General features: G+C 36.8%; 1 protein-coding gene across 1 annotated transcript in view; it reads left to right on the forward strand.

The window, feature by feature from the left end:
- The window catches only part of LOC113112923 (semaphorin-4G-like), a 36,594-nt gene extending 12,294 nt beyond the window's left edge, over nucleotides 1-24,300 (forward strand). Inside the window, exons 3-15 of the mRNA XM_026278858.1 lie at nucleotides 6,560-6,708; nucleotides 8,362-8,424; nucleotides 8,496-8,594; nucleotides 8,704-8,797; nucleotides 8,901-9,014; nucleotides 9,556-9,710; nucleotides 12,876-13,051; nucleotides 16,530-16,677; nucleotides 17,436-17,658; nucleotides 17,761-17,876; nucleotides 17,996-18,150; nucleotides 18,691-18,752; nucleotides 19,286-24,300. Of these exons, the coding sequence (XP_026134643.1) occupies nucleotides 6,560-6,708; nucleotides 8,362-8,424; nucleotides 8,496-8,594; nucleotides 8,704-8,797; nucleotides 8,901-9,014; nucleotides 9,556-9,710; nucleotides 12,876-13,051; nucleotides 16,530-16,677; nucleotides 17,436-17,658; nucleotides 17,761-17,876; nucleotides 17,996-18,150; nucleotides 18,691-18,752; nucleotides 19,286-20,199 (2,468 nt within the window). The 3' untranslated portion in view covers nucleotides 20,200-24,300. The remainder of the gene's footprint in view (nucleotides 1-6,559; nucleotides 6,709-8,361; nucleotides 8,425-8,495; nucleotides 8,595-8,703; nucleotides 8,798-8,900; nucleotides 9,015-9,555; nucleotides 9,711-12,875; nucleotides 13,052-16,529; nucleotides 16,678-17,435; nucleotides 17,659-17,760; nucleotides 17,877-17,995; nucleotides 18,151-18,690; nucleotides 18,753-19,285) is intronic.
- The last annotated feature ends 2,318 nt before the right edge of the window (nucleotides 24,301-26,618 follow it).

Consider the following 26,618-nt stretch of genomic DNA (forward strand, 5'->3'; position numbering starts at 1 on the left):
CTATATTTTTCTCTGATTTTAGGAACTACTCTTGGTTCAGGTTAGGTTAAGGTGTAGAGATATGATCAAGACTACATTTTTGGATCAAAAAGTATAGTTCCTGGGTCAAAAAAATATGTTGACCTAGGAACACATCTTAACTCAGAAAAATCAGGACGTGCCAGAGGTTTCATTACTAAATTCCTTTTTTTTTAATGAAAGAATTTACAGCATTTTTATTCCCAGAATAATTAAATTCTTAGACATTCCTAGAAAATCAATGCTATGGTGGTTGCATTGTAGTGATGTCAGAGAGTCATACTATGGTAGTGAATGATTACAACATTTGTAAACCATTGTAAATAGAAGGGAGTATAATTGTAATGTCATCAGTTCAACCACTTCAAACACGCTCTGTGATGTTTAGCTGTGTTTTATGTATTTGGTCTTCCTATATTGAATTTATTTATGTTTGGTATAATTGTATGGTTAATAGGGAAGGGCATGCATGACAGTTATTTGGAATTAAATTTAATTGCCACAGTAAATTAATCTACAATATGTATATAAACATCTGGCTTTTTCGATTTGTTTTAATGGATAAAAACAACAGCATTCTTTGTGCTTGGCATTTATTTACACAATTTAAAAAATACATTGTTGATTTGTCTAAGTTGTAGAATAATATGGGAATATATATATCAAAGTTTGAGACACAGAATACTAACGTGGTACTTGTATACAAAACCATAGTATTAGTATAATATCATATCCAAAAAAAGAAACCTAGATAGAAATTGTTTTTTATAAGTGGAGTTGCATTGATAATCTCACTGAACTGTGTGTTTAGTTTGCCAGTGTTTCATTGACCTGCATCCATTCCTCTTAAGATCCCATGATCAAGTTGAACAGACAACCGTTTGTGCTACTTTAAAATAAGAAGGAGCTCTATTTGAGCAATCAGTAAAACGAGTAATTCTGGTTTGTGGAAATGAGAGCATGTCTCTGTTGCACTTCAGTGTGCCTGAGAATGACGAGCACGCCTAAGTTGTGTGGTTTGTGTCTGTGTAATGGCAGGCCTGTAGAGGACTATCAGTCAGGTTACTGGTCTTGTTCGTTTGGATGGGCGTTGCTCTATGATGAGCCTTTGCCATTTTAACACATCTCTTGACATTTGTTTGAAGTTCAAAGCTGCTCTCCTCACCCCAATGTGGGAATATAGTGGAGGTCTCCGTGCTGTGTGCATGGAAACCTTTGTTCTGTTTGAATAACCTTGGCTTGTAATTCGTTTACCATTTTGAACTGCTGTTTGTGTTGAATCTGGAGCCTAGTGGAAAAATACAATGTAACGTGTCAGTATGAAACTGTAGATGATATGTGGATGGGAATACATTTGGGTGTGTGTGTGCACTGTGTATGTGTACTGTTTATTCTGGTGTTTAATGTTATTTGTGGCCAGACTAATTATGTGTGCAAGTCTCGGCCCAGTTCGGTCCAGCTCCATTGGGTTTGAGATTGACCCTGTGCTTCTGACCCAAGGAAGAGTGACAACTGAAAAGTTTCTAGAGGACTGTGGGAAATGCTTTGTGATCTAATAGTGTATCAATCTGTTCTGTTAACATCGTTGGCTCAGCACTGGTGACAGAGGGTAAAGATTAAGAGGAAAGATGACAGCAGTTGGAAATGAGCACAGAGTGCATTCTGCTGTTTAACTTTTAGCCAGCAGATTAGACTCATGCCTTTTCTTAAGGCTCATGAAATTGGTTTGATAAATGCAATCTTCCAGTCTCATGACCTCTTGCACACTAATTGTTATTTAATGATTATTCTCGGCCAAAGTAGAGTTTTCAAGCAGCACCATATAGACACGAAAGGAATAATATTCAGAGTAATGGTTAAGGAATAGTTTTTTTTTAATTGTTGATTTTTCTATTAATACTATACATGTCATTTTGTACATGGGTCAAATCTTAGCTTTTTAACATTGTCAGGTTAAGGCAAGTCAGTTTGATTGGTGGAAATATGAATTATGCTATTTCCTGCCATCAAAGTACAGGTCTTATCTTGATTGAGGAAAGACAGAAATCTAATGTTTGTGAAATGAAATGTAAATTTCAAATCAGAAACAAAATCTGTTAACAATAAGCTGTGTTTTTTTAAGTTGGGCTCAAACCATGCAAACAAAATAAATTAGTTGTTTTCTGTCTGTTTTATCTAATGCTAATGAACATTTAAAACAAACAGCCAAATGGCTCTCTTAAATACAAACACCTGTTATCACCTAAAATGAATAACTGTAGCGATAATTATATTAGCGTTCACACTAATGAACAATAACAATATGTTTTAAGCATTGGGGTTTTGTTATCTGTTGCTTCAATGTTCAGGATCTTTAAAGTGAGAAGGATTCTAATTGGCTGTCAATGCTTTTTATTGTTCATCAGCTGGAAAAAAAAAATCCTGAAGTGATATCATTCCTTTGTCTCGTTCTTGTTATAGTTGTTGTGGACTTCACTATTCTTATGAAATAAGAGTAATTATTTTAACTTGGTACCTATAGTTTTCATTTTAGTTACCAAGCTTGTTGTGAACGGCCTTAAAGGGATATTCAGGCAAAAATAGTAAAAAAGCAAGGATGGTCCCCCAAAAATTTTTTTATCATCTTTCATCATTTAATTAGCCTCAGGTGGTACGAGTTTCTTTCTTCTGTTGAATTCCTGTTGATGATAGCCATCAACTTCCATAGTATGGGGGAAAAACTATTATGAAGTCAGTGGTTACCATCACTGTTTGTTTACCATCATTCCTCAGAATACCTTCTTTTGTGTTCAACAGAAGAAAGAAACTCATACAGGTTTGGAACCACCTGAAGCTCAGTAAATGATGAAAACATTTTTATTTTGGGGACCATCCTTGCTTTATACATGCCTTTATCATCGTCCAGTGATCCCCTGTTGGCAAAAAAAGATGTTTCTCCAGTGACAACCATTCATACTTAGTTGATGAGTGAGTTGAGTGTAAGTTTTGGATGTATTTAATGAAGATGATTGATTTGATCATTAGTAATATAATTTGTTAGTTTTTAAGAGATGTAAGATCTCAGAGTAGGTTATCATTGCTAACCCAATAAACACATTCTTAGACACAAAAACGTATGAGAAAATGAATAGGACTGCTTGAGCGTTAGAAAGAGATTATTGAGCATGTGTGTGTGTTTGTGAGCAGGAAGCATTATTAAGGAAATGCAGACGTTTCTGAAACACTGCAGCGCTGTGTCAGCAGGGAGTCACAGGGCACCTTAATTATCTTCTTTTTCAGGATCTCAGCCAAATCTGGCTGTGCCTCATAACCGGTCCTGTTTCCACAATGCTGCCTACACGAGTGAGACGTGTGACCTGTGGGCTGTGTTTGTTGATGTTTTTCAGAATGTGGTGTTATTTTTGAAGTATGCATACCATACAGCACGTGTCGTGTGCACATCATCACAGTAGTGCGATACACAACAGATTATTGTACAAACAAGGAACCAGGAATGTTTGTTTGTGAATCAGCTCACCTTTGTGTTAAAAGGGCGTTCTACCTCCTAGACTTATTATGGAATGAGTGATGACTGTCTTTTACTACTAAGATAAAATTATATGTTCAGACATACATATATATTAAATCTATAAAAAGCCAGGTAAACTTTTATATTTTTTTTATTATTTATTTTCCAATTTAGTTACTGTTTGCAAGCAGACAGCCTATGTCAAACTCAGACTTACTACCACTCAAAAGTTTTGGGATGGAAATATATATTTTTTTATTTTTAGGTTTTTATTTGATCAAAAACACAGTAAAACAGTAATATTGTTAAATACTTTTGAAATTTAAAATAAAATTTCTATTTTAATATATTGTTACAATGTAATAATTTATTCCTGTGGTGTAAATGCTGAATTATCAGCAGTCATTACTTAAGTCTTCAGTGTCACATGATCCTCAAGAAATTATTCTATGTGCTGATTTTCTGCTCAATAAATATTTCTTATTATTTATAAGTATTGAAAACAGTTTTGCTGCAAATGTTTGTTAATTTTTTTTTTTTTTTTTTTTTAGAAAACTGTGATACAGTTTAATGCATCCTTGATGAATAAAAGTATTAATTAGTTTAATAAAAAAAATAAAATAAAAAAACAACATAAATTGTACAAATTTGTGTACAACAAATTTTTGCTTGGCAGAACAAAATAGTCATCATTAAACATTTTAACTGGGAATTTGAAACCTATAACACAACCTGATCTCACAGGAAAATTTAACTATTTTATAAAACATGATTTTTAGAAAAAAGCAAGCATGAAAGATTGTTTTTTTCTTGGAAAAAAAAAAAGCATGAAAGCCCTAACATAACTGAGACATAAGCAGATTGTACGAATGATATCATATGAATCCATACAAATTAGCCACCAATTCACCAAACTGAAAAATAGTTATAAATTACATTTACATGTACATTTAGTCATTTTGCAGATGCTTTTATCCAAAGCGACTTACAATTGGGGGATACATAAAGCACAGACAGAGGCAAACAGACACAGAAAGTGCTTGTAATACCAAGTTTTAGAAATTGTTCAAATAAGTACAAGCTAGGAAAAGAAGGAATAAATATATATATATATATATATGTAAGTAGTTTCGAAAGAGATGAGTTTTCAGCTGTCGCTTGACATTTTTCAGGGATTCAGCATTCCGGATAGGGGTGGGAAGATCATTCCACCAGCCAGGAATGGTGAACGAGAAAGTTCTGGAAAGTGATTTTTAGCCTCTCTGTGATGGTACCATTAGGCGTCGCACACCAGCGGATCTCAGACTTCTGGAGGGGATGTAGATTTGTAGTAGTGAGTGGAAGTAGGCAGGTTCTTGCATGTTGGGACCCAGTGATGTTTTGTATATGGAGAAGAGGAGGGGTCCAATAACTGATCCCTGAGGAACCCCAGTGACAAGTTGAGGTGCTTTGTAGATTCGTAATAGTGAGTGGAAGTAGGCGGGTACTGAGCCTGTGGCTGCTCTATATGCAATCATCAATGTCTTGAACTTGATGTGAGCCGCAACTGGTAGCCAGTGCAAGGAGATAAAGAGAGGTGTAACATGGGCTCTTTTGGGCTCATTGAAGACCAGTCATGCTGCTGCATTCTGAATCATCTGAAGAGGTTTGATTGTGCTTGATGGAAGTCCAGCCAGAAGAGAAATGCAGCAGTCCAGCCTAGAAATGACAAGGGCCTGGACAAGAAGTTGTGCAGCATGCTCTGTTAGAAAGGGCCTGATCTTTCTGATGTTGTGCAATGCAAAGATCAAATGATGTGCAATGAGATTGTGTTACAAATACAATCCAACAAACATAAAACAAATAATACTAAAACAACACGTTATAATATCAACAAATGTTAACAAAGCAACCCTTTGTTACTTTGGTAGAGAAAAGGTCTGCTCTGAAATTCTACATAATAAGAGGCCACACATGATTCATTAAGGTCATGCAGGGAGTAATGGCAGCATGAGGTATATTGTCTTACCTCCTCTGCAGGACACCTTAGACACGAACCTGGAAACATAAAAACAACAGGCAGATTGAACCTTTAATAAGCCCTGTCTCCTTGGTTACTGTTGCTAGGCCTGACAAGCTTCCCCACTAGTTTGGCTGCAGTCAAACATGAAGAGAAATCAATTACCTCAAGAGAAGAGAGTCAGTTACCTCAAGAATTAATAAATGTGACCCTGGACCATCTCGAAATTGAGATGTATACATAATCTGAAAGTTGAATAAATAAGCTTTACATTGATGTATGGTTTATTAGGATCGGACAATATTTGGCCGACATCTGGAAAATCTGGGATCTGAGGTTACAAAAAAATCAAAATACTGAGAAAATTGCCTTTGAAGTTGTCTAAAGAAGTTCTTAGCAATGCATATTACTAATAAAAAATTACGTTTTGATATATTTACGGTAGGAAATTTACAAAATATCGTCCTCGAACATGATCTTTACTTAATATCCTAATTTTTTTTGGCATAAAAGAAAAATCGATAATTTTGACCCTTGCAATGTTTTTTTTTTTTTTTTGGCTATTGCTAAAAATATACCCCAGCAACTTAAGACTGTTTTGTGGTCCAGGGTCAAAAATAACATCTGGATGCATTTATATAAAGTTATTAATTATTTTTTACAAAAAAAAAAGAGATCTAGTATACCACATAAGGCTACTGAAACATAAAAACAAGTCGAAAAGTATACTTAAGAATCAAGGCAATCACTTACATTAACTTGGAGAAAATGCAGGTGTGTTTAGTAATGTTATTGATGTTTGTGAATGAGAGGGACACATAGTTTAATCCACAGCATCCACTTCTCAAGATTAATTTAAGATTTGGAAAAGGGAAGCTGAAGTTGAATGTCTATAAATCAAACATGTACTCAGAGACACAGGAGACAGCATCTCACATCTTCACAACACCAAGCACACAACCCACAGACCTTGTGTTTATGGATCCTTTTATGGATAAAATATTTCTTTAACTGGTCTGTCCTGTGTGTTTCAGGGCTGTTGGGCCTCAGGCGCTTCAGAGGCTCGACACTGAACTACAGTTTATTGCTGCTGGAGGAGGAGGCAGGCGTGCTGTACGTGGGAGCGAGAGGGGCTTTATATGCCCTGCAGGCTAGTGACATCTCCAGCAGCTCTCCGCAGACCGTATGTACTGAAAAACTGACTCCATTCCACTGTTATCTGAATAATTTCACTGTTAGGTGTCATTTATGTTTGGTTTATGCATTTTTGAAAAATATAATGATGTACAATTTAAGAGGCCATCTAATGGACTCTTTTTGATTAAATGTGATAGTATGTAAAATATTTCTGTTTGAAATAAATGTTGTACTTTTGAACTTACTATTCATCTAATCCAGAAGTGTGTTTGCACATACAGGTGCATCTAAAAAAATTAGAATGTTGTTGAAAAGTTCATTTATTTCAGTAATTCAACTCAAATTGTGAAACTTGTGTATTAAATAAATTTAATACACACAGACTGAAGTAGTTTAGGTCTTTGGTTCTATTAGTTGTGATGATTTTGGCTCACATTTAACAAAAACTCACCAATTCAAGATCTTAACAAATTAGAATATGGTTACATGCTAATCAGCTAATCAACTCAAAACACCTGCAAAGGTTTCGTGAGCCTTCAAAATGGTCTCTCAGTTTGGTTCACTAGGCTACACAATCATGGGGAAGACTGCTGATCTGACAGTTGTCCAGAAGACGATCATTGAAACCCTTCACAGGGAGGGTAAACCACAAACTTTCATTGCCAAAGAAGCTGGCTGTTCACAGAGTGCTGTATCCAAGCATGTGAACAGAAAGTTGAGTGACAAAAAGATGCACAACCAATCGAGAGAACCACAGCTTTATGAGAATTGTCAAGCAAAATTGATTCAACAATTTGAGTGAACTTCACAAGTAATGGACTGAGAATTGGTTCAAGGCATACAGACGTGTCACGGTGCATCTTATCCTCTTGTTAAGCCACTCCTGAACCACAGACAACATCAGAGGCATCTTACCTGGGCTAAGTAGAAGAAGAACTGGACTGTTGCCATTGGTCCAAATTCCTCTTTTCAGATTAGAGCAAGTTTTGTATTTCATTTGTAACCAAGGTCCTAGAGTCTGGAGGCAGGGTGTAGAAGCTCATAGCCCAAGTTGCTTGAAGTCCAGTTTTGAAGTCCAAGTTAAGTTTCCACCATTTTTTGAAAACCAAAGTCACTTCACCCGTTTACCAAGAAGTTTTTCCTTCTGCTGACCAACTTTTTGAAGATGCTGACTTTATTTTCCAGCAGGATTTGGCACCTGCCCACACTGCCAAAAGCACCAAAAGTTGGTTATTAAATGATGTGTTGGTGTGCTTGACTGGCCAGCAAACTCACCAGACCTGAACCTCATAGAGAATCTTTTCCATGACACTCTAATTTATTGAGATGCACCTGTAGATTGGTGCTTTAACACTGCAAGGGAGAGCTAAAGTCACATTACTGTATGTGCTGCAGTATCCTAAAATTTAGGCTTATACAAAATTAAGAAAATACACAAATATATTGTATTTAGTTTTACCCTTTCTTTTTAAAGATCACTATAGACCCTTTTTTATATAATTTGTAGTATATTTCCTCCTAAGAATTCAGAGTTTGTTTCACTATTTTGTTTCAACTAGTGTGAATAGTTAGTTAATGTAAGAATCGTTTACAAACTCCAGCTGGTACGATTTGGCGCTGCAAACTGGAGCAGAGAGTTGCAGTGCCAGGAAAGCATTTTTACAAGTCTTGACAGAACTTCTTGTTAATCTTGTGACAGATTGACTGGGAGGCATCAGATGATCAGAAGCAACAATGCTTGAACAAAGGGAAAGATAACAAGGTTAGTCCTGATCTCTATCTATTGTGTTATCTCTAGTTCACATACTGATGTACACGTCTTCCCCCTTACAGACAGAGTGCTACAACCACATACGATTCCTGCAGAGGTTCAACAGCACTCACTTGTTTACTTGTGGCACACATGCTTTCAGCCCACTGTGTGCATACATTGTAAGTAACTGGGATGGCTACCTATTTATCCCCCTTAACGCAGAGAGATCTTACTTTAGGAGAACATTCATATGTAGGACTGTCTAAATAATTTTGATGTGTTTTCCAGAATGAGAGAAATTTTAAGTTCTCGTCAGCCTTCGAGGAGGGTCGAGAGAAATGTCCATATGACCCCACCAAAGGCTACACTGGCCTGTTGATTGGTATGGCATCAAGCAATATACATTTCGCCCTTAGATTGTTTTATCATATGACATTAACAATATTAAAATCTTGAACTATATTTTGACGCTCTGTTTCCTTTAGATCAGCAGATGTACACAGCATCTCAGTATGAGTTCCGGAGCTTTCCTGATATTCGACGTAACTCTCCGAATCCCACACTGAGAACAGAAGAGGCTCCCACTCAATGGCTACAAGGTCAGTTATTAGTAAAATATTTCACCCTGCACCATCAACTTTACCGTACGTTTGGATATCTCAATTCATAGTAGGTTAATATTATTTGGCCATTTCACATTACAGTGGCATCCTCAAGTTTGAGACCACCAGTTAAACTTGGTGTTAAGTTGTAGGATTTAAACATTTTAAAACAAAGAAAAATCAAGAATATTTAAATGATCTCTGAAAAATCATGTGACACTGAAGACTGGTGTAATGATGCTGAAAAGTCATCTTCGCCATCACAATGATGACACTGTAAAACATTCAAATAGAAAATATTCATTTTAAATTGTTTTACTGTATTTTTGATTAAATAAATGCTGCCTTGGTGAGCATAGGAGACTTCTTTCAAAAACATTTCAAAGTCTTACCATCCTCAAAGTGTAGTGACAGTTAGTATTATAAAATGGATATTTATTTTTAATTAAACATTTATTATTTCAATATATTTTTTTTTATTTTACTCAGTATTAGGACGTGACGTACTAACAGCAGTCTTCTGTCTTGTCCTGTACAGAGGCTGATTTTGTGGGCTCCGCGCTGGTGAGGGAGAGCGTCAGTAGCTCAGTGGGAGATGACGATAAGATTTACTTCTTCTTCACCGAGAAGAGTCAGGAGCTCAGTCCATACTTCAGTCACAGCAGAGTCGCACGGGTCGCTCGTGTGTGCAAGGTACGAGGCTAATCACTGTACCTGTTCTTTCTCATAAACATCTTAAACCTGTTTCATTAAAGTGTGAAAATTAGTGGTAATAAATCCAGACTGTGGTAACACATGCTTTGCATTGTAAAGTGGAACAAAAATAGTTAAGAATTTAATCCGGAAGCAATGGAAGCAATCAACCACAAAGATTTGATTAACTCCACAAAATGTGAACATTGCCTTTGCATTTGAGTTGTTCAGAGACAGCCATTGCCCTGCCCTGGAAAATAGCACACGTACTTAAAAAAAATCCTCACCAAGGTGTTTTTTAACCTCTAAAGAAAGTTTCATTCTTAGCATTGTAAGGGCTTTGCCCTCAAAACACTCCTTTATTTGAAGTGTGGTTTTCTACAGGTTTCCTAACAGGGTTTTATAGCAACGTTGTTGCCAAGCATCTCTCTCTTGAACGGCTCCCTTCCCATGAGACTCGCCTCTCTGTCTCGCTTCTCAACCCATCCGTTTAGCTCTACACACTCAGATACAAGTGCCAATTGAATATGTCTGCCTTTTCCAGACTGCTTCTCCACAGTGTTTATTTACCATCTGATGTTTTTGTGTGTGTTCAGTGTGTTGCTCAATGATCAGTGCGTGCAAGTGAATTCAACTCGTAAGTTTAATAGTTTGTCAAAGGCACAGAGCACTTTTTTGAGGTCTTAGAGGTCGGGATGTTGGATATTCACTGCAAAGGACTTTGTGTTGTTGATAATTGGTTTAATAGGGATTGTTTTCAAAGTATGTGCCTAATATTACACTAGCTACAAGCATGCGAGATGTAAATCGTAAGTGTATTTTGATTAAGCTGATATTATTGTGAAATTAGGTATTTTAATTTAAAATGGCTTAATGGCTTTTTTTACTAAAATATAGTCTAGTACATATTTTAAAACATGATTCTTTTTTCAGAATCCTTTGATAAATAGAAAGAATCAAGCAAGCAGAAGAACAGCATTTATTTGAAATAGAAATCTTTTGTAATGATATAAATGCATTTACTGGCACTTGTAACAAACCAAATGCATCCTTACTGGAAAAAATAATATTGATTAAAATAAATGCATGAAAGAAGAAAAAAAAGAAAAAGAAATCTGACCCAAACTGATCCCAAATTTTTGGACCATAGTGTACATATTAGTAGGTTAGATAACAGACTGAATTTCATTATATTCCAGTGTATTTAGGCCAGCGCTGGTGAAGAGTGTGAAGCAGGCTATATGGACTGAGGGTAAAATGTGTCAGTTTACACAGCAGGGTCACCTTAATGAGTAGATTATTGTTCATTATCCACATGCTAGAGGGATTGTTAGTGTTAATGCCATTAACTGACACTGAGCTGAGGGAAAGCCATATTAAGCATAGTAACTTTGCTGCTGTCAGCAACAGTCTGTATGAAGTCTTAATAAAAGCATTATGTTACTTTATATTGATGTAGGCTAAAAATCACTTGCAGTTTTTTTAAATATCCAAAAAGATCTGCAGTGGATTAATGTATCAGTGACAATGCATTAAGCTTTGGTTTGATATCACCATACATCTGCTTCTGAACATCACCAGCTGAGATGATGGCATCATAAATCAACATTCAAAAGCTAGTTTCCTTTTTTCCCACACTGGAAATTAAAAACTAAGTACTGGGAAAGCCAAGAATTGCTGTAAGAAGGTTTGGGGTCTCGTCAAAGTCATTCTTCCATTAAGATTTATTCTCCTCTTGAGAGGCAGCATGGAAAATGGACTTTATCCCCCTGACATAATGGGGGATTCCTTTACATACAAAAAACCCATCCAATTCAGTGCGTTTGCCTTTCCCACAGTCACACTGATGATAATGTTAGCTGCCACCAGCCTGCCAAGAATCAGTTTTCCATATTCAAAGAAGTTATAACTTTCTTCTACTACTGTTTTGTAACATTCTTGATTTTTCTAATAGTGTTTCATTAGGGCTGGGCAATATTGCGAAAATTGTCGATTTCTCAGTTTTTATGATTTTTAACTAGACAACTTGAAAATATAAATACAACATGATTCAAGTAACTTTTTCTTTATTAACCCTCTAGTTAAAAAATATATATATTCCAAGTGCACCACACATGAAGATGTCAACATGATAAACCAATCACTTGTTAAACATCATGCAGGAAAGACACATGAACTACAACTACATCTTGCACAAACTTGTCTTAAAAAAATACAACAATACATAAATAATGCAAGAAAAAATATACAAAAAAAATCTCAAAAGTCAAGGTAATTCAAATTCAAAATGACTGAATGTATTCCACCAGTAGACTATTATTAACTACAAATGTTCTGTAGAAACAATGAACAGCAGTTTCTGCCTGATGTCACCATGATGCAAACATGAAATATCATACATGCATACAGTAGTAGCTCTTACAGGTTTTTATTCGATTGCGCTGCTTTTCCATAGTTTTTCCTGTGAAAACATGAATACTTTTTACTGTTGCGCTCTTGCAGCGTCTCATGCATGAAACAGCTTTCTAAAAACGCAGCACTCAAGTTAAAATAAGTTCAACCCCAGTCTTCCTGTGAGAACACCACCTAATGATATTCTACTTATGGTCCTTCACTGAGCGCGTACATGTGAGACATGCAGGTTGGAACATTGTTTTCTTTTTACTATTATCATTCACACATTGTTAAAAGTGTCTAATTTTAATGTTTGGTAGTATTCAAAATCGTGATTACTCGATTTATAAAATATGAAATTGAGGCAAAACATTGAACTGAATTAATTGATAAAAATCGGAGAAATCTCCCAGCCGTATGCTGAATAGATATAGGCCTAATTGTTTTATGTTTCCTTCACTACGTTCACCTAATGATAAATATGTTAATTGTTTTACTTGTGTTTACTTTAACTGTTTACTTTGATTTGTAAGGGGCTTTACATACTAAATGAATACAGTAGCCTACCATTCAAAATTTGAAATTAGGACAATAAAATGTTTTTGAAAAAAGTCTCTTATGTGCACTTTTTACAATTTCTTTTAGAAAATAAATCTTACTGACCCCAAACTTTTGAACGGTAGTGTTAATGCTAGTAAAATTTTCAGAAAGGCATCTGCTGTTGCGTCTTATGAATTTCTTCCAGCTGTTTTCTGTGGTTTCATCTTGTAGAGAGACAGAGGGGGTCTCCTCACACTGCAGAAGAAGTGGACCTCCTTCCTGAAGGCCCGTCTGGTGTGTTCTTTACCTGACTATGAGTTTCACTTCAACGTGTTGCGGAGTGTGTTTTTTCTGGAGGGCTCCGGCTCTCAGGACTCTGTTTTCTATGGCATATTTGGTCTGGAATGGTAAGATCTCTTTTGTACTATCCTTTTTGCATAATTGCCTATTTATCTATTTGCAATTGTGTTTGGATTTCATTGTGGGTGTCAATTACTTTAGTTAACTGTCATGATGAAAGTCACCTTTCTGGTTCTCCTTCTCAGAAGGAGACCATCTTTCTTAAAAGATCCTGGCAGTTGTTTGTGAAAGTGTTGTGCTGCCGTGCTTTCAAGGTGGCATGCAAATGACACCTCAGTCGATAGCTGTTAAAGGATTCTGCCAGGGAGCGTCATGTCTTTGCTGGGACTGGAGGGTTTGGTGAAATGGATTTTGTCTATTAGTAAGTTAATCTGTCAACCCTGGCTTGCTCTGGCCATTTACATCAAATGATGTGGCAGCATTTACAGTCCACCAGGATCATCAGAATGAAAATCGCTGACACGTCCTCCTGGAGCACAAAAGCACAAAGCCTGTTTTATTCATAAGCAGGTCACGTTCTCTCAGGAGATCAGAGAATTTGTTCTGCACACGTATAAAGATGCCCATGAGCCTAGCTTTGACTAGTCATTGATAAAACTGTAATGTTGTACTTTGAAGCTTGAGGGCCTCATTTCTGTTTTCGTCAGCATGACAGTGGGGTAATTTCTTTATATTCAATTGTTTCCTTTTACACATTTCTTCAGAGCTAAACTGGTTATAACACATAGGTCACACACGCTTTACGTCTGCCGCTTTGACATGACAGTCTTGACGCCCTGCTGAAACCAGAGGGGTGGTTTTGATGAGCTGCCAGGCAATCAATCTGTGGGCTGCCTGAGGTCTGTGCAAACCACAAATATATGAGTAAGAGTGATGAATGACAGGACAGGCAGGACTATAATGTGTGCTAGGTTAGAATATAATTAAGAGGCAGAAGGAGAGAGAGCAAGACAAGAAGAGAAAAATAAAATGAGTGCGTCAGCTGAGGTGTGATGACTTGAGCACACTGACCTCTAACAGGGTAAGGTTGAACGACTGTGGTGTCACCATGTCATCGGTTTGGGTGTAAAGTTTACTTTGACATTGGTGTTTGTTTTCCTGTGTATTAGGCAATCCCGAATCAGACATGGAATCTCCAATAAAAGACCTTTTCTCTTAAAGGAATATTTCACAAATTTGAAATTTCAATCATACATTATCCACTAATGTTTATTTTTATTTTTTAATAGTAAAATTAGTTATTTAATTGAATTGTAAATCTGCTCTTCTACATAAAAAATTGAATGACACATGAGGCTCCATAAAAATGTATTGTGTGTTTATAAAAATGGTTACATCTACAGAATGAAATAATATTTACACAATATACTGTATGATGCCAATATCTAATTAATATATGTCAATAAAACTATAATGTGTGGCATTGTAATCTTCTAACTCATTATTGCAATTTTGATAAAAATAACGATACACTGATGACACGTTCAAATGAGCAGAATTGGCAACAATTTAATTTGTAAAGTAGTAAGATATTGTACAGTGTTAAAGGGGTCATATGACATTGCTTTAAAACAAAACATTATTTCGTGTATTGTACACACAAAACAAACCAGCAAAGACCAGAGGCAAATGAGCACAATATAAAGGGAGCAGAGCAAACAAGGATCAGGTGAACACAATTGGACAAACAAGGAGTAAACAAGGGGGTTTGGTGATTGAAAACGAGGCAAACACAAAGAAAGATACAGCCATGTGCTCAGGCAAAAAAACAAAGAAATATTAAACAAAGATAGGACATACAAGACTGTCTGGGCAGGATCCTGACAGTGGGGACATAATTATGGATTAAAATGATTTCTACTATCTTTTTACGCATTGTGTTACATTACACCGTGTAAACATAAAACCATGTCTGCATTTATGATCGGAGAAATGACAAACAACAGTTGCTACTTTACACTGCTCAAAACTCACATTTGAATCGTCAGTGGCAAATTTTTTTAATATGAAAACTTATTAATCCCAGATTCAGGAAACAGTCCTCCGTAAAATGCGCTGCACACATCTGAATATTTGGGTTGAACTGTTGTGGAACAGTGTTGTGTCCTCTTTTGGAAGACCTAACAAAGTATTTTCGCTTTTGCAATGAAACACAGCATCTCCACAACATGGTGGCGGCAACAACAATACTACAGCGAGAATACAAGTTATGCCTTCTTTCTTTGCATAAACATTAGGGCGGCGTTATACAAACCTTCCCACACAGTGATGTAGACTTGGGGGCGTGTTTAAAGAAGGTGTTTTAGGAAGGCGTGGATGAGTCTTAACTTTTATAAAGAATATCTCTTTGGGGTTTGATCCTTTAATCTTTGCAACTTTACAGATCTTGTTTATAGCTTGTAACACTCCAAAGAGAAAGGAAATATTGAAATCGTATCATATGACCCCTTTAAAGAGCATAAGATATATTACCTGCTTTTCCACTATCTCCGACATTCATGTACGATTGTCTCATTCCGACCCCTGGTGGCAGTCGCGCAAATCTTTCAATTGGTTGTGAAGCAGCCGTTACCCTCCGATTATTTGCAATGGTAAAATTTATGAATAACGAATGTATGAAAATATCCAGACAAAACATAGAAGGTTTTCTATGGCTGAACAAATTAAATGATTATGTAATTATTATAAAATAATTAGGCGGGCCTGCTAATTATAAAGACTCTAAAGACCGCAGCCTCTAGTATCAGTCACCAGTGAGCCTCCTGAGGGTTACCTGCACAGCTCTAACTAGCTAACCTCTGTTACACACCAAAAGTTCAAATTTGTGAAAAGACGGCTTAATGACCCAACACTCAGGTACCAGTTGAACATATTGTTGTTCATACAAAAACTGAAATTTTTATTTTACAGACATTTTTATTTTGTTTCGAATGAGACTGGGTGAGTAGATGGTGACAGAATTTCTAGTTGAACTATTCCATTAAACTACTACTAAAAGTATCCTCCCCCTCCATTGCTGTTTTTTCCCTAGTCACTTTTAATAAGTGCCCCTTCCTCTTTTTTCACTAGGTTGTACTCATCACTTGAGGAGCTTTGACTATGTTCCTGTCTCGCCCCCTTCACCCACTCACTGTCATCCCTCACCTCTCTCACACACTTTTTGATAAATTTATAATCTATTTTTCGTGTTTCCATGGTTACACAGTGGGCTTTTGAGGGTTTTATGCCAGCATGCTAAGACCTTGAGAAACAATGAACACAGTATACAGACTGAGAGGCTCTTCGGTTAATAAACCCAAGCATACAAACTGGAAACTGGATCAACCACAAAGCGCTCACACCTAGGCTGATTCACCATTTTCAAGAATTCACCTTCTATTCACAAATTTTCTTTGTGCTACCTTGAAATATATGTTAAAAAAATGGCTGAATGTTGGTGGCTCAGGGTTTTACCTGACATCATGTAGTGTTGGATTTCTCCCCTTTGTACTGATTTGAAAGTACTAATCAGTTCTTCTTTTTCAGGAAAAACGTAAAGGCGTCTGCTATCTGCCAGTACTCGGTTTTGGATATCCAGTGGGCCTTTGAAGGTCCTTACATAGAAAACAAAGAGGACTCCAGCTCCAAATGGACCCAGTACACAGGGAAGGTGCCAGAACCACGACCTGGCTCGGTACGGCCAACAGTAGCTATACTGGATTACAGTAACACTGATCCCCTGTTTCATCTTACACTGGCCTGATTATCCTCATCTCTAAAACACTGCCTTCTTGCTGACTGTGATGGGGAAGCACAAGTCAGCACTATATTGGTAGAGCTGCTCAAGTTTTCTGATCGCTGTGTGCATTACGCACAAGTCTCTGCTTCAGAGAGCACAGCGAGGTACAGGTAGAGCGCAGATTTCTTTCATCCAGAAATCAGACGCTGATGAGCAATTTTATGGAATGCACATGGAGAAAAGGGGCTTATTTCATCAAAGTGCTTTGCCATGGGGATTAGAGGCAGGCAGAAAATCTTTGCTGATTGGCTGCATTATGAATTTTGAATCTGTGATATTGCTAATGAGCAAGTCTGTATGTGAGTGAGCAGCTTTAATTGCCATTTGGAAGTTCTCCGAAATTTAAAGGATTTTGTTTTTTCCAGTCTATTTTACGTTTTTGAAAAAGAAGCTTTTCTTCTGTAATGCTTAAACAGTGTCAGATAATTGAAATTATGTAAATTTCCCATCAACAGACAGAGAATAGCTCAGTGTCCTATATTCTCAACAAAGTCTTGGAAATCAGTGGGCAATCCCACTGTGTCAGAAGAAGGGAGAATTTCAGACCCTGTATTGTTTGTGTCTGCTATCCTTTCAAGGCTGTGAAAATATGGCAAGATGCATATGCTATTGTCAGAAAGTAATATTACTTTGCTCATTCCATTTCTCTTCAGTGCATCACAGATGATCTTAGAGCAAAAGGCATCAACTCATCCATTAACCTGCCAGACAATGTCCTTCACTTTGTCCGTCGCCATCCACTCATGTACAGACAGATCCTTCCTCAAGAACAGCGCCCTCTGCTGTTTAGGAGGAATGTGGACTACACCAAAATTGCTGTACACAGAGTTACTGCTCTAGATGGTCAGATATACCATGTACTCTTCATTGGGACAGGTAATGTATGTTACAGTGACCTTTCTGTAACTCTTATCTATCAAGCGCTTTGTGGTATTATTGAATGCAGCTGTGTTCTGAGTTGTTTTGATGTTCCTTCAGACGAAGGTTGGCTGCTAAGGGCTGTGAAGGTTGTTGGTAAGCTGCACATCATTGAGGAGCTGCAGCTGTTTGAGGAACCCCAGCCAGTAGAAAGTATAGTCATCTCTGAGAAACAGGTGAGAAATGAGTCTCCAAGTCTCCAAATCCATTACATTCAGTTTGAACTGATAGGAGTATGACTTGATTCTATGTACAGCCCACAATGTGAATCTTACTTCTCTCTTGAACCTTTCAGATGAGTGTGTATGTGGGTTCGCCCACGTCAGTGGTGCAGTTGCCCTTGTCCACATGCAGCAGATACTCCTCGTGCTTTGACTGTGTGATGGCGCGTGATCCCTTCTGTGCCTGGGATGGACTGGAGTGTGTGGAGATTACATCACAAAACAGAAGGTATGAGTGCATGGTCATGAATACTAGGTTCTTCTGCTGTCCATTCTTAACTTTTTAATTAATTGTATCCATGTCATGGAACCACCTACTAGTGGATCTTGGATACGTGTCCAGCCCAGAGCTGGTGTACTCTGATACACTGACACATAAATATATTGATATCATTTTGGTAGTCAAAACACTTTTTTTTTTCTTTTTTTTTTTTTTTTTGCTGCATCAGTAGAAATTTATTTTTTAATTGTGCATGCTCATTTACCATATTTTTACATTAAATTACCTTTGCCTCCATAATGCTCATTTAAGTGTAATCTTTAGTAACTCTTAAAATTAATATTTATTTTTCATACTGATGTTATAATGCTGTGATACCTAAATTCACTCCTAAAATTCAGTTTTAATTTTTAATGTTTTATTCTTTATTAAGGCAATCGGTCATTTATTAGCTATCAGCCATAATATGGAAATAATCTGTATTTATTGGTATTGGTCAGAATTTTAATATCGGTGCATAATAATAATAAAAATATCTTCTGTTTACAGAGCCAATCTGACACAAGATATTCTGAATGGAAACCAGGGCTGTGATGAATCAACAGCAGATGGTATGAAAAATAATTCTTATGATAGTCAGTGCTGGTGTGATGATTCAGTGTTGTTTTATTATAAAGGTGTTATGTATATACTTTTATTCATATTTGGAATTAGCTTTCATTTGAATATTTTTAGCTTTAATTTTAAATTTAACTATAGATTTTAGTCATTTTGTTATATGCTTTTGCCATTTTTTTAATATTTCTATTTAGCTTTAATTGAGTTTTATTTTTATATTAATAATTTTAGCACTTAAACGTTCAGTTAGTTGCCAGGGCTAAGTTGCCAAGTGTTTTAGCAATTTAAAGTTTTTCATCTTATGTCTTCATTTTATTAGAATTTATTTCAGCTTTATTTCATTTCATTTTCAAATGTAAAATTTCATTTAACAACAACAATGTGGAGATGTGTTTAAAACTGTGTGATAATTGTTTTGGAGTGTCCAATGAATCACTGTTACTGCAGTAATGTGATCAAGTTAATTAACCCTAAATTGTTCCAGCGTCATTATAATTGATGTGTGTGTGCTGTTGTTCTGTCATAGACCAAGTGTTACACCGCTCTCGCTCTGTGATGGCGGGTGATGACGTGCTGCTTCAGTGTGAGCTCAGCTCCAATCTGGCAACCCCTGAGTGGATGCTGAATGGACAGGAACTTCCAGGTTATGGACTGGACTCTGGTTACCGTGTCGGCACTGACGGTCTCCTGGTCATCGAGGCACAGCCTTCCCAGAGCGGCAACTACTGCTGCTTTGCCCTGGAGAATGGTGTCCATGTTCCTGTGGTGATCTACAGCTTGACAGTTCGCAAGGAGCTTCCCGTACCTCCTCCTGTTGAGCCAACACGGCCACGGTTGACCACAGCGATCTACTGGACCATTCAGTCTTCCAAAAGTGACCCCCCGGATGACTCCCATCCAACCCCAATGTCTCCTCGCTTTGAGTTCCTATCTGTAAAGAACATGGAGGCCATGTACCTCTCCCTAATCACAATTCTAGGCGGCCTGTGTTTCGTTCTAACAGTCATCCTGATTTATATGGGATTCTGTTTGCAAGGACAGAGGGGTAAATACTCTTTACGGGCTGCAGCTCGTGCCGAAAGAAAGCGAGGTGCCCACATGGAGCTGAAGACCATCTCCAGCCACTGCAATGGGAAATCAGACGCTCACGATGGTCTGCTGCAGATCGTCCCTGGAGAAGCAACAACGTCACCCAACAAAGAGCTTCCTCCTGCTCCACCTCCCCCACCGCCTCCAGAATCAGAGTACGTCAATGGACTCTCTGTCACTTTACCCAGCGTCCTACGCAAGATGAATGGCAACAGCTATGTGTTGTTGAGACAGACAGATGGAGACACCACGTCTCCACTCTATTACTCCTTCACAGAGGAGCTCAACAGGATCCTGGAGAAGAGGAAGCACACGCAGCTGTGTAGTAAACCTGATGAGAGCTCGGTGTGAAATCAGCCCACCCTGTGGAGATGCGATTGAACTCTCAAGTATTCAAGGGCAGTGTCCTCGTATAATACCCCTTCTTCACCAAGACTAACTTTAACGAGATTCTAATGAGTAGCTACAGCTGCTTTTATTGGAAGCTAAACAAAGCATTGGTATTCCTCTAAAAGGAGCAAGCTCCCTCTCCGTTTACATTTCAGATGTAGAGCTTGTGACTTTCAACAGACTGAGGAAAGCCTACTGATCACAAATAGCAAAGAAGAGACACATACAATGGAAATTCTACCTCAGCAAACGGTACCGCACAGCTTTTGGCTTGTTTCGGCATGCTTGCTTTCAATTCGAGAACAAAAGAGCCCATCTGGGGAATCGAGTAAATGATTCACTCACTCCACACTGGTACCGGAAGAAACATTTACAAGAGAGCATTGTAAAAAAGCAACAAGATGAACTCAAATGGAGGTAGCGCACCAGGATGGAGCGTGAAAACTCTAGCGCCGTCAAACACTGAATGTCTTTGATATGCCTTTCATTTTAATATTTTCTAATTTATGCCAACACTGACCATATCAGTAACAGCTTGTATTAATAATCATACTTAAAAAGAGCAGGGATAACAGACTTTAAAAACAATTAGAAATGCGCTTGTAGTGTAAATATGGCATTTATTGTGGGAACCCAGGAAGATGATAGTATTAACCACTGAGATGCACTTTATGGACCGGTAGCATTTGTTTCCAGTGAAGTTGTGCTTATTGTGACAGATCTGGAGAAGGCGGAATGGATTACAAGGACGGGACCATTGAGAAATATGTGAAAGAGACAATTTGAATTGACTCTGAATTGAAACTGCTGTGAGAGGGAAGACTAAGTATCTGTTTAACACTGAGAGGGGACCCCTAAATGTGTCTGGATTTTGTTTGTCTCAGATCTGTATGTCTCTTGTAGTATATTAAGTCCACATGCACAAGAAAGATTGTGATTCCTTGTCAGAATCCTTCATCAGAATTCCGAGGTTTCCATGGCGACCGCAGAGGTAAAGCTGATGCTGACCTTCTCAGATTATCCTTTTGACATGACCAATTTTTGCCAAACAGGTCTCATAGTTTTAACAGGAAGAAGCGAATTAGAACGACATCATGAAATTAGGCTTCTGCTGCCAGTAAATAAACTCAATTCAATTCTAGTCGGGACATGATGAACAATGAGTATTGTAACGTGGTGATATTGGGGGGTTTAATTATCCCCTACACTTCCAGTAAGTCCATTAAACTGTTGTGCAAATGTTCGTCCTGGAACTGCTCCAACTGCTCAGACTGCCCACACATGCGTGCAAGAGCATTTTGGCGTATCTCCCACTATACTTTAGGGGAGCGAAGCACCTGGTTCTGTCTGTTTAGATCAGAATATGCAGATTGCAGTGGAGCCGAGTGGAGAACATTAAGGCCACATGTTCAGAACAGAGCTGAGATGAGCACTGCTGATAGTGTAGTTTGCTCTCTCTCTCTAGTGCTTCATGTTCAGACTTACTGGTTTTGGAGCTGGACTTACTTCTTCACTTTCTGTTTTTTTTCTTTCTTGAACAATTCAAGATGTCATTATTTAAATATTAATCCTCATGTCATCGCAAAGTTGTATATTGTTATTTTTACACAGAAGAAATATTTAAGTATCTTTCTGTGGCTCTTTCTATGCAATTTAACTTTATAGTGACTAAAAAGGATAAAATGAACTTGCAAAAAATTTAATAAATAATAATAATACTATAAAAAATACCTTTTTCTTCCTCAGAATATTTGTCTTGTTTTCCAGTAAAAATATCTAAATATTCTTAAATGAAGAAAGATTTACTAGAAAATGCCTTAAAATTAACTGAATTTATTCTTAAAGTAAGAAAAATACACGTTTTACATTTGAGTTAAGATTATTTTTCTTACCCCATTGATAGATCTTTTTTTTGTTTCAAGTGTAGGATTTTGATATTTGATGTCTTGTTGTGTTCTGAAAAAATTATGTTGTTTTGCTTTTCAAGTATATGTATCTTGATTTAATAATACTGTGATATTTCTACAGGAAAACGAGACAAAAATATTAAGTAGGAAAATAACATTTGCAGTGTAGACATACACCTCATATTCCAAATCTTTTGAAGCCAGATTCAAAATGCTTTTCTTTTACGCAGAAGCAACATTGTTTGAGCAGACCTCTTGTGAAGAATATAGCACACAACTCATATGGATGAATTTTATTGTACCATTTTTTGAGCTTGACAGATTGTTTCCTGCCATAAATCATTCATGTTTTTTCCTCCATCACCTCTCCCTCTCTGAATCCTCCAAAACCCTCTTTTTTATTTCCATTTGACAAATGGCTTTCATGTCCGTGCATACACCTCCATCATAGTGTCTAATGAGAGCAGAATAGATCTGCACACCGTTCTGACCTCCGCTCTCCCAGAGGGTCACAGTCTGTGATTAGATGCTTGTCCTTGTTCAGTTCATATGGTCTGCTCCTGCAATGTTTACATCCCTTGAGTCTTATATTCCTGCGAGAGACGCACTCCTGCGGATTCTTCTAACATGCCAGAACAGGTTTGTGGACAAGAAATATCTCGTCTACTGCCCGCATTCAAAGTGAGACTGACAGAGAAACATCAAAAGAAAGTCTGGAGAACTTTTGGTGTGTTTTTCACATATTGCCTGGCTTCAGAAGATTTAATATACCACATAACGAGTCTTATTGACCACTTTTATGTTATTTCTTAATGCTGTTTAATGGCAAGAGCTACATAATATTTTCAGTTTTATCAAATAATCACAGCATACAGGTTTGGAATGACATGAGGGAGAGTGAATAATGACAGAATTCCCATTTTTGAATGCACAAACAAAACACAGAACCTTTTGGCTGTAACATTTTGGGTTTATTTTTTGAAGGAGAGCCTCATATCAACTGATGCACAGTCCCAAAAAATGAAAGTTTCAGTCCTTACAAAACAATATATGTCTTTGCAGCGCAGTCCATAAAGCATAATGGAGTCGCCGTTGAGGTTTATGGGAGAGTTGTTATTGATTGTGTTACATTGTTGTGTTGTTGTACTATAAAGCCATTAACTATTTTCAATATGAACTTAGTATTTCATGAATAATTAAAGAGGTTTATGCCCAGTATAGATGACCAGAAGAGACATACATAGTTGAACTGGTCCCTTCAGTAAATCATTTTATTCCAGTATACAACATAACTGAAAAATGTCAGTTGAAATATTTATTTTATAGCTTTTTTACCGTTTTGTGTATATTTATTTTAGTAATGTTTCAAACGGGGGTTTTCTAAATAGTGGTTGGTTAATGTTTTCAAACATTATTTACAATTTTTGAAAAACAAAAACGATATAAAAATGAATATGTAATAATGTAAATATGATGCTGATGATAATGATAATAATACAAATAATAGAAATATAATTAAACCCAAATAAGTAGGATAAAGCATGTGTTAATTAAATTTCCTTTATTACAGCATTTTTTTTCTCCAAAATTGTAAAAAAAAAATTGTTTCCAGTTGCATATGTGCTAAAATGTTACACAACATTCCAACTAAGATGGTATGCTTCCCATTCCTCATTTTGTGTTAAGAGAACATTGTAAAAGCTCCTGCAAAGCAGACCATGTCTCAGAGTCAGTGTTGTATGCCTCTTCAGCCGTGGGTAGGATTGTGTGGGCTGCCTCTGGAACTGCATTTAATAAAGCTGGTACGACCTGTGCCTGGCACCATGGTGAAAAACACCATCGAATTATTATCAATTTGCTTAATGTTTAAGTCCGCTCTCTTCATGCAAGAAACATTCATTCTCGACTGTCTTTCCCTGTGTGCGTTCAAATAGGCATAACCCAAGGTATGCATTTAATGTGTACCGTATGCGTTTCCTTTTGTCCATGGGTAAAGTGTTATGCTTTGTGTTTAATTAACACGGTAATACTACAGGGACGTGCATGCAGGGAGGAGGCTGAGAAGTGTGAATTAATTATGTTCAACATCAGAAACTTGTAAGTCTGTTTACATCTGCCCTAGTAAATTCTTTTAATAAACAGTATTGATGCTTCAGTTAGTGTCTCTTTTTGTTTTTGGTATGATATGAAATAAATGCAGAGATTTCCGCAAGTCTGTTTTCATGAGTCGAGCATAATATTCAAAAGGAGGTTAGCATACTTCACCTGTGGAGACGTGTAGGTGCTACAACAAAACATGTAATTAGCATCTGACACATCAAATACAGCTGGAGCAGGTTGTTCTGTGGTCAGCTGGCATTCACCAACTGAGAGAAACTTTTCTCTTTCTTACTGACTTGAAATCTGCTGCAGAAAATGAGCTGAAACAAAACAGATTTTAACTATGAGAGGGTGTGGGAGATGCTTCTTTCAAGAGGGCAGTCACAAATCACCAGATCATCTATTAAAAAGGAGTGAGCTCTTTATTGTTTTATTAATGAGTAATGTGCTATCATCTCATTTTGTTCAATGATACCCATCATGCATTAAAAGGTATTAATCCGTCACCATTACATAAATGTTTGAAAGGGTTTTACTGATGGTTAGTCTTGGACTCAGAACCAAGAAGAGTTACAAATCTCTAAAGAGATTCAATTATTCATGGCATCATAGTAAACCATGAGGTCGCATGTCAACAGAAGGGTGTGGGGTTCTGTTATTCTAGTGATACAGGATAAGAGAAGTGGAGATAAGCTGTGTGTGTACGTGAGGAGGAGAGTGGTTTTGTGTTGCTGGAGTCTCTATAGAAAGTGACTCATTACATTATTCTGTTCTGTACTCTACTAAAAGGTCCCAGTGAAAGCATCACACTCCAGTCATGGTTTGAATTATGGGGAGAATTAATATTTGAATCCGCGCAGAGATATTGAGACAAGGCTGGGGCGTCAATTAGAAGTAGCTTAAATGTATCATAAAATTATACATCACTGTTACATAAAAAAGCTTCAGCTGGGTTTTAAATGTATCAATAACCTCAAACGTTAAGACGTGGACTTATAGACCTTAATAAGGTTAGATGCCATACAACTCACAACTTTCAAAACTTTTATGGATCGTTTTATTTTATTTTATTTTTTTCAGAAAAATGTTTGATCAGCTGATCAGTGACATGTTTAACAACAGTTCCTCACAGCTTTGTTTTCATTCCATAAGGTCACACAGAAGCAAACACAGCTTTAGTCAATGTGGTAATTCTGTGCATTGAACCCGTTGTAAACTCTGCATGGAGAAATCTTTTGCATGGCTTCCTGTCTAGCTAAATATCATGACTATTTCTTCCCCTGCGAAAATTAGCCAAATCAGTTTTTTTCAAAAATAAAATCTTTTTTTCAATTTTTTTTTGCTTTGCCGGTCAGTGGTCTCTATATAGCATAAGATTTAACTCATCAGTTAATATCTTGACATGGTATGGTATATACATGTCTGGATGTATCAAAAGATATTGCTTTTCTGTTATCACGTGACAATAGCAAATTATAATATATTGCCCTTTACACGTCTCTCTTTCTCTTTTCATTCTGCCCTTACTCTCTGTCTTTATCAAATGTGTTTTTTTTTTTTTTTTGCAGGTAACACACATGAACACACATATCACATGAGTTTTTTCCCCACCATCATTTAGTGACATGTACTTGCTTATTTGTCTTCAAAGATTGTTTTTAACTCTGCATGGTGCTTGATAAGAGTCTGGTACTCCTCTGAAGATGATAGACATGCAGGATCCTTTCACAGTTGCTGTAGATGATGCCTCATACAGTGTAAGGCAGAAGTTGATGTTTTCAGAAACGTGTCTTCACATCTCAAAGCCCTCTTGGATATTTAGTAATACAATAACCCTACAGTAAATCCCTTGAGGCTCTCTCTCTTCTAGTCTCTCCTCGACCTGTGATGATCCTTTTTGATGAAAGTATTGCGCCATCTAGTGATCAACCGTGATGCAGGCACTGCATGAGATGATTTTAGAGGAGGCATCATGTTCTAGTGGATAGTTGGTGTTGCATTTATGATTTTTAAACGAGTATTGGATTTGACTGTTAACAACAAACATATTTTACATATTATAACCATTATACTTAGAAGAATTAATAACCTCTTGTCTTTTTTGGTAAAGATTGCTTTATCGAATGATTACTTCTACTGGATCATTTTAAGGAACCACTGCCATTTGTGCTAAAACGTGCAAGTAGTTTAGTTTTCCTTATGATAAATAAATTATAACTGAAAAATAAAAATAAAATAATAATCCCAATTATTTATAATTTTTTTCCTATTAAAACATTTTCTGCCAGTTCTGATGCAATCAAACTATTTTTTGATTATATTATATTATATTATATTATATTATATTATATTATATTATATTATATTATATTA

Source organism: Carassius auratus, chromosome 13, assembly GCF_003368295.1.
Source record: "Carassius auratus strain Wakin chromosome 13, ASM336829v1, whole genome shotgun sequence".
Classification (NCBI taxonomy): domain Eukaryota; kingdom Metazoa; phylum Chordata; class Actinopteri; order Cypriniformes; family Cyprinidae; genus Carassius; species Carassius auratus.